Source organism: Leptonychotes weddellii, chromosome 6, assembly GCF_054177405.1.
Source record: "Leptonychotes weddellii isolate Sample4059 chromosome 6, ASM5417740v2, whole genome shotgun sequence".
NCBI classification, from domain to species: Eukaryota; Metazoa; Chordata; class Mammalia; order Carnivora; family Phocidae; genus Leptonychotes; species Leptonychotes weddellii.
Window position 1 is genome coordinate 52,473,377 of NC_138374.1, and position 7,835 is coordinate 52,481,211.

A 7,835-nucleotide genomic window follows, 5' to 3' on the forward strand; every position below is an offset into this window, starting at 1 on the left:
ATGCAGTGTTCCATTCTGTAGACGTATCTATCATTGTATAGAAGTCAAACTTTTAAACATTCTTGTTTCCCATTTCATGCAGTGGGGGAACTGTCGAAGGTGATTCTGGGATTGAAGAAGTAACAGCATTAACTTTGCCATCAGTTTTTTTTTTAAGTTTTTAAATTCCAGTATAGTCAACATACAGAGTTATATCAGTTTCAGGTGTACTGTGCTCATCACCTATTTAACCCATCCCTCCACCCACCATCAGTTTTAATATGATAGCTTGTTTGGGCTGTGATAGCCCAAAAACTTGTGCCAATATTTACCTTATTTTAATTTTGCAAACTTTTCTTCACATTGTGGAACAAGATTCCTAAACTGCTACCTTGCTGGTAAGGACAAAGGACGATTTTTCCCTTTAGCGTATACATAGTTACATTTGCAGCGATGACATTTATTGGCTTTTCTTTAACACATTAAACTTCTCTGTAGGAGAGCCATTTGGCTACTAGGAAGGGAAATGCAGCAGTTAAGAGTTAACGATTCTCATGTAATGGCATATATTAGAAGAGGAAAAGTGAAGCCACCTGCTTCCGCAGCGAGCAGGGTTCGAACCTGCGCGGGGAGACCCCATTGGATTTCAAGTCCAACGCCTTAACCACTCGGCCATCGCTGCCACGGAGGCGAAAGAAACGCGGAGACGCTTTAGTGCAATAACTGCGCGCACGCGCGCTATGCACACTAAAAGGCGGAGCCTACAACCTTCCCAGCTCGGTTCAGAAAGCGTCAGAGGTTGACCGCTCAAATTGTGTGAACTCTATCGTGTAAACGGAGAAGTAAGAGAAACCCCCTTAAGTAGTTTAAGTAAACTCCCTTAAGCAGAACGTCTGGGAAACCCTTCCCTTCGCTGAACTCCGAAAATCACAAAGTTGTTTGGCTTCTGGTCGCTGACCATGTTTTTGCCCTCCCACTTCCTCATTAGGTAATCGAGATAGCTGTGAAACAAAGACCTATCTCATTGAGTGCTGCGGGCCTGCGCTCTGGGAAATTTCCGCATTTCTGCGGGAGTGTGCGTCTTCGGCTGCGTTCCCGCGTTCACCGCGTCTTGCTGAGCCCTCCTCTGTGCATAATGGAGGGAGGCGTGAGGAGTCGGGTCGCCGTCTGTGGCCTCGCCTGCCCCAAGCTTCTGCTCAAGCAGTCCTCTCTCATTCTTCCCCAAGGGTCCCTGCTGGAAGAAATCGGGCCCCAAGTGTGGTCTCTGCTCTCTCAAGTGTTGAGCATTGGACGTGGTTTGAGAACCAAGTTCTGCGCATTAGGTCTGCTTTCTACCTTTAAGTATCATTAATTTCCTCCCTTCAGCGCTGGGTCCTTTTTTTACTTTTTGAGTTACTTTGTTAAAGCTCTCAGAACCGGGTAGGTCGGTCGGTACTCTGCCGCCTACCTCAGGGAACAGAGGCCCGGGACCGGCCGTGGCTTGGCGCTGCCGACTCCTGGGTGCACGCGCAGCTTCCAACCCTCGCACGTGGAGGCGGCGCCCACCGCCCCCCGCTCCCCCGCGCCCCCGCACCCAGCAGCTGGTGCTATCTGTTGATGCACGATTTGGTAACAACAACAAAGGCAACCTTTTATTAAATTTCTAAATTTCTTTTTTAAATTTAAAATACTAAAAGTGTTCCTGGAAGGAAACTTCACCATCTATCTCATAGTGTTAATGGAAGGCAAATCCTTGTCTTTTGGAAACCCGGATGTTGAGTGACCTCACTTTATGTGTGAATTTTCTTGAGACTTTTTGGTACCATTTTCTTCTAACTAAATTATGGTGCTGTGTCTAAACCGATTTAATTAAAGAAGGGGAACAAAATACTTAAGAATTATAGGAATTTTTATCTGGTTTGAAATTGTTTTTATAATTTTTATCTTTGTTTTTAATTTGGCAAAGCTGCAGGAATGGTCGCAGTTTCTGTCTGAATACTGTATGGGACCAAAGTTATTCCCGACAATCCCAGGCATGAATTTTATCATATATGTGAACTTTATTTGGCACTTTTCCAATAGAGACTATCTAAGAAGAAATAAATTTCTGTCCTTTATTCTTGTTCTTAATATTCTACATGTGCTGTGAGATAACCTATCATTTAATCTTACTTCATTAGTCGTACCTTGATTTGGAAGTCTTTTTAAAGTTAAATGCAGTTAAATGGTAATATTTACTGAAAGCTCTTTCTCTTAACTTTCCCTTCTCCTCTTAGGAATTCTCCTCACTTGCTTAAAAGCTTGACAGTAATGGGAATTGATTATGGTGAAGATAGTTTAACCAAAAAATCTATCCAGAAGGTTTTGTGCTCATTTTTTGATTTAATTTTGAGGGGAAGGGAAGACTGCAAAGGAAAAGAATCTATTACAAAGTTAATGTGTATTTGGTGAGAACAACTGTGATTAAAATTTCTTTGCAAAATTTCAGAAGTGAAATAACTACATTAATGTTTTATTTTCAGCTTATTTGAGTTAATGTAGGCTTTTCAGAAAATGAAATTGCCTTTTTCCTGATTTATCATATTACGAAAATGAGCCAAGAGATCAAAATTATTATAGGTTTTCAAAAAGCGTGAATTTACAAATGAATTCTTTCAGATGCAACCTTAGTTTTTAGCATTGCCATTTAATGCAGTGAGTGGCAGCTAAGGGAAAAGAAGCAAAATACATGTTTCCAACATAATTATAACATAAATGTATTATGATTCATGACAGTAACATCATAAAACATTGATTTTCAACCATGGGCATTTTTAAAACTCTGTAAAGATCCCCTGGTCATTCTGATTGCCTCCTTCTCTGTACTAACCCCAGATTCTTTTATGTGGTAGTTTTTATCAAGCTAATTTGGTGTGGAAGGCAAATATCTGTGGCTTTCTCTCAAAATCTTTTTTTTTTAAAGATATTTTATTTGAGAGAGAGAGCACAAGCAGGGGGAGCAGCAGAGGGAGAAGCAGGCTCCTTACTTCTGGGATCCTGACGTGAGCCGACAGCAGATGCTTAAACGACTGAGCCACCCAGGCACCCTTAAAAACCTTTCTTGATGCCACTTTCAGAGGCAGAATATTGAGGGGGATGGGCCATGTGTTTAGGAGCAGATGGTTTCTTTTTACAGCAATCAAAATTTATTTTGAATTATTTTGGGGGTTTTGTTTTTTGAATTAAAAAAATCATAGTTTTAATGTTGGAAGAGACATTAAAGCTAGTCTAATCCCTTTTTTTTTTTTACAGACAGGAAACTGTGGCCCATGAATGGCTTGCCCAAGGTCATGTAGCTAATTAGTGGAAGATTCAAGACTGTCATTTGTTTTTTTTTTAAAGATTTTATTTATTTGTTTGACACAGAGAGAGAGAGAGAGATAGTGAGAGCAGGAACACAAGCAAGGGGGAGTGGGAGAGAGAGAAGCAGGCGGGAGGGGCTCGATTCAGGACCCTGGGATCATGACCTGAGCCAAGGGAGACGCTTAACGACTGAGCCACCCAGGCACCCCTGTTCTTACTAGATTTTGATGCCTTCATGTATTCTTTGTTAGTCTCTGGTCCAGTGGTGTGTAGATCAGGAAGTGTGTATATGGCAGTAGACGGAGTTTACTGAGTAGGGGAGAGTTGTGAGTTGAAATTTGAAGGCCTATGAGATGTCAGATACTGAATATATTGTGGCTGGTGAGTTTTTAAATTTTTTTTATTCCAGTATCCATCCTTTCAACTAGTGGTGACACTTCAGTTGTGCTTAAAGAGGACCACTCCTCCTCCATTGGCTGCAGCCTTACTTCAGCTGTTAATCAAGGTATACCACTGTCTTCTGGTCAAGGGGTAGGCATGTGACTTATATTGTTTTTTTGTTGCTGCATAACAAATTACAACAAGTTTAGTGACTTAAAACAACATGAATTTATTATCTCACAGTTTCTGTGTGTCAGGAATATGGTCATGGGTGTGGTTGTGGGTTGGCTGGGTCCTCTCCTCAGGGTCTGACCAGATCTCAAGGCGGTGACTGGGACTTTGATCTTATCTAAGACTTGGGGTCCTCTTCCAAGATCACTAGTTGTTGGCAGAATTCAGCTCCTGTGGTTGTAGGACTTGTTTCCTGTCAGTGGAGGATCACTCTCAGCTGCTAGAGGTTGTACCTGGTCATGTGGCCCTCTCAACAACATGATAGTTGGTTGTAGGTTGGTTCTTTAAGGCCACCAGAAGAATTACTCTCTAGTTTACTACAGTGGAGTTTTATGTAATATAATGTGATTGCAGAAGTGACTATTGCATTATGTTCACAAATCCAGCTCAAGTAAGGGGGATTATATAGGGTCTGTACATGTAGCTGGGGCAGGTTTCTTGGGAGCCATCTTAGAATCCTGCCTACTATGTAACTCAAGCTGGGCCAATCAGATCCTCTCTAAATCCCTGTTCTTTCTGTTACACAATTGTATTTTTATGGACATCGCACACAAAACCCATACATAGTAATCAACGAGAGGTGATCAGAGTCTGGAAATTTTACCTTAGCTGCCTTATGTGCTTTTGTACCTCATTTGAAAGAAATAGAGTTGACAACAACTGCAGAATTTTAGAGGCTTAGCCACCATTCAAGGTTCTTAAATTTAATTCTGTACTGATTACAGAATTACTGTAGCTATCCATTTTAGACAACATATGTAGGAGAACTTAGTTCAAGTTGGCCAAAAAATTTACTAAGTTGTTGGCAACAAAACCCTAATGAAGGTTTAGCTGGTAAGTTACAGGCATCATGAAAAGTGATGGAAATATATTAAACATATATGTTTGAGGAAGATTGGAGATATATCCTACTCAGCACTAGAGCAACTTATTTATAGGATTTTCCTACCTAATTGGTCCCCTAATGCCATGCCAATTAAGAATTAAGAAATAGAATTAAGACAAACGAATCTTCTTTTATTTTTCTTTTTTTTTTATTAGAATAGAACTTTATTGGTGGCATCAAGATTTTAAAAAATTATTTTATACTTTATGCAATAAATTTGATGCATTAATCATTTTAAAATTTAATTTAATTTTTTAAAAAGATTTTATTTATTTGACAGAGAGAGAGACACACAGCGAGAGAGGGAACACAAGCAGGGGGAGTGGGAGAGGGAGAAGCAGGCTTCCTGCCGAGCAGGGAGCCTGATGTCGGGCTCGATCCCAGGACCCTGGGATCATGACCTGAGCTGAAGGCAGATGCTTAACGACTGAGCCACCCAGGCACCCCACATTAATCATTTTTTTTTTAAGTTTTTAATCACCCAGTGCTCATCATGACAAGGGCACTCCTTAATATGCATCAACTATTATACCCATCCCCCACACAATTTCCCTCTGGTAACCGTCAGTTTGTTCTCTCTAGTTAAGAGTCTATTTCTTGGTTTCTCTCTCTCTCTCTCTGTTTCCCCCCTTTGCTTATTTGTTTTGTTTCTTAAATTACAGATATGAGTGAAATCGTATGGTATTTGTTTTTCTATGACTGACTTATTTCCTTTAGCATAATACTCTCTAGCCCCATCCATGTCATTAAAAATGGCAAGATTTCATTTTTTTATGGCTGAATAACATTCCATTGAATTTATATACCACATCTTCTTGGGGCACCTGGGTGGCTCAGTCAGTTGAGTATCTGTTGATTTCAGCTCAGGTCATGGGATCGAGCTGTGTGTTGGGCTCCATGCTCAGTGTGGAGTCTGCTTGGGATTCTCTCTCTTCCTTTCCCCCTCCCCCCGTGCACTATCACACATGAGCATGTGCTCTCTCTCAGATAAGTGTTTTAAAAAATATATATAGGGGCGCCTGGGTGGCTCAGTTGCTTAAACGACTGCCTTTGGCTCAGGTCATGATCCTCGAGTCCCAGGATCGAGCCCCACATCAGGCTCCGTGCTCAGCGGAGAACCTGCTTCTCCCTCTGACCCTCCCCCCTCTTGTGTTCTCTCTCTCATTCTCTCTCTCTCTCTCTCAAATAAATAAATAAAATCTTTAAAAAAAAATATATATGTATATATACCACATCTTCTTTATTCATTCATCAATTGATGGACACTTGGGCTGCTTCTGTAATTTGGCTATTGTAAATAATGCTGCTATTAACATAGAGGTGCATGTATCCATTTGAATGAGTGTTTTTATATTCTTTGGGTAAATACCAGTGGTGTGATTGCTGGACTGTAGGGTAGGTCTATCTTAAACATTTTGAGGAATCTCCACTGTTTTCCAGAGTAGCTGCCCCAGTTTGCATTCCCACCAACAGTGTAAGAGGATTTCTTTTTCTCCACATCCTTGGCAACACCTGTTTCTTGTGCCTTTGATTTTAGCTATTCTGACAGGTGTGAGGTCATATCTCATTGTACTTTCAATTTGCCTTTCCCTGATGATAAGCAATGATGAGCATCACTTTTCACGTGTCTGTTGGCCATCTGGATGTCTTCTTTGGAGAATGCTGGATGTCTTCTTTGGAGAAATGTCTGTTTATGTCTCCTGCCCATTTCTAATTGGATTATTTGTTTTTTGGGTATTTGGTTTTATAAGTTCTTTATAAATATATAAAAACTGGATACTAACTAAATATATAACCAAATATATAAGCATATATATTTGGTTTTATAAGTTCTTTATAAGTATATAAAGATTGGATACTAACTCTTTTTTTTAAAGATTTTATTTGTTTATTTGACACAGAGAGAGATAGCAAGAACAGGAACACAAGCAGGGAGAGTGGGAGAGGGGGAAGCAGGCTTCCTGCTGAGCAGGGAGCCTGATGTGGGGCTTGATCCCAGGACCCTGGGATCATGACCTGAGCCGAAGGTAGACGCGTAACAACTGAGCCACTCAGGCACCTCTGGATACTAACTCTTTATCAGATATGTCATTTGTAAATATCTTCTCCCATTCCATAGGTTGCCTTTCAATTTTGTTGATTGTTTCCTTTGCTCTGCAGAAGCTTTTTATTTTGATGTAGTCCCAATAGTTTATTTTGCTTTTGTTTCCCTTGCCTCAGGGAACCTATCTAGAAAAAAGTTGCTATGCCCAATGTCAGAGAACTACTGCCTCTGCTCTCTTCTATGATTTTTATGGTTTCAGGTCTCACATTTAGGTCTTTAATCCATTTTGAGTTTATTTTGTGTTTGGTATAAGAAAGTGGTCCAGTTTCATTCTTTTGCATGTAGCTGTCTGGTTTTTCCAACACCATTTGTTGAAGAGACTATCGTTTTCCCATTGGATAGTCTTTCCTGCTTTGTTGAAGATTAATTGACCATTTAATTGTGGGTTTATTTCTGGATTCTCTATTCTGTTCTATTGATTTATGTGTCTGTTTTTGTGCCAGTACCATACTGTTTTGATCACTACACCTTTGTAATATAACTTGAAGTCTGGAATTGTGATGCAATGTGATGTGATATTTGTTCTTCCAATCCATGAACATGGAATGTCCGTCCATTTCTTTGTGTTGTCCTCAATTTCTCTCATCAGTGTTTTTTTTTTTTTTTGATGGTTTAGGTCTTTTATTTATTTATTTATTTTGTAGTTTTTAATTTTATTATGTTATGTTAGTCACCATACAATACATCATTAGTTTTTGATGTAGTGATCCACGATCCATTGTTTTCGTATAACACCCAGTGCTCCATGCAGTACGTGCCCTCCTTAATACCCATCACCGGGCTAACCCATCCCCCCTCCCCCCTCCCCTCTAAAACCCTGTTTGTTTCTCAGGTCCATAGTCTCTCATGGTTCATCTCTGCCTCCAATTCCCCCCGCCCATTTTTCCCTTCCTTCTCCTAATGTCCTCCATGTTATTCCTTATGTTCCACAAA

General features: G+C 40.2%; 1 protein-coding gene and 1 non-coding gene across 2 annotated transcripts in view; one reads left to right on the forward strand and one right to left on the reverse strand.

The window, feature by feature from the left end:
• Positions 1-579: 579 nt before the first annotated feature.
• Positions 580-661, reverse strand: TRNAS-UGA (transfer RNA serine (anticodon UGA)). Its single transcript has one exon. It is a non-coding gene; the product is annotated as a tRNA-Ser (tRNA).
• A 324-nt stretch (positions 662-985) lies between these two features.
• Positions 986-7,835, forward strand: part of CTNNA3 (catenin alpha 3) — a 1,573,809-nt gene continuing 1,566,959 nt past the window's right edge. The window contains exons 1-2 of the mRNA XM_081824173.1: positions 986-1,301; positions 3,710-3,805. Of these exons, the coding sequence (XP_081680299.1) occupies positions 1,115-1,301; positions 3,710-3,805 (283 nt within the window). The 5' untranslated portion in view covers positions 986-1,114. The remainder of the gene's footprint in view (positions 1,302-3,709; positions 3,806-7,835) is intronic.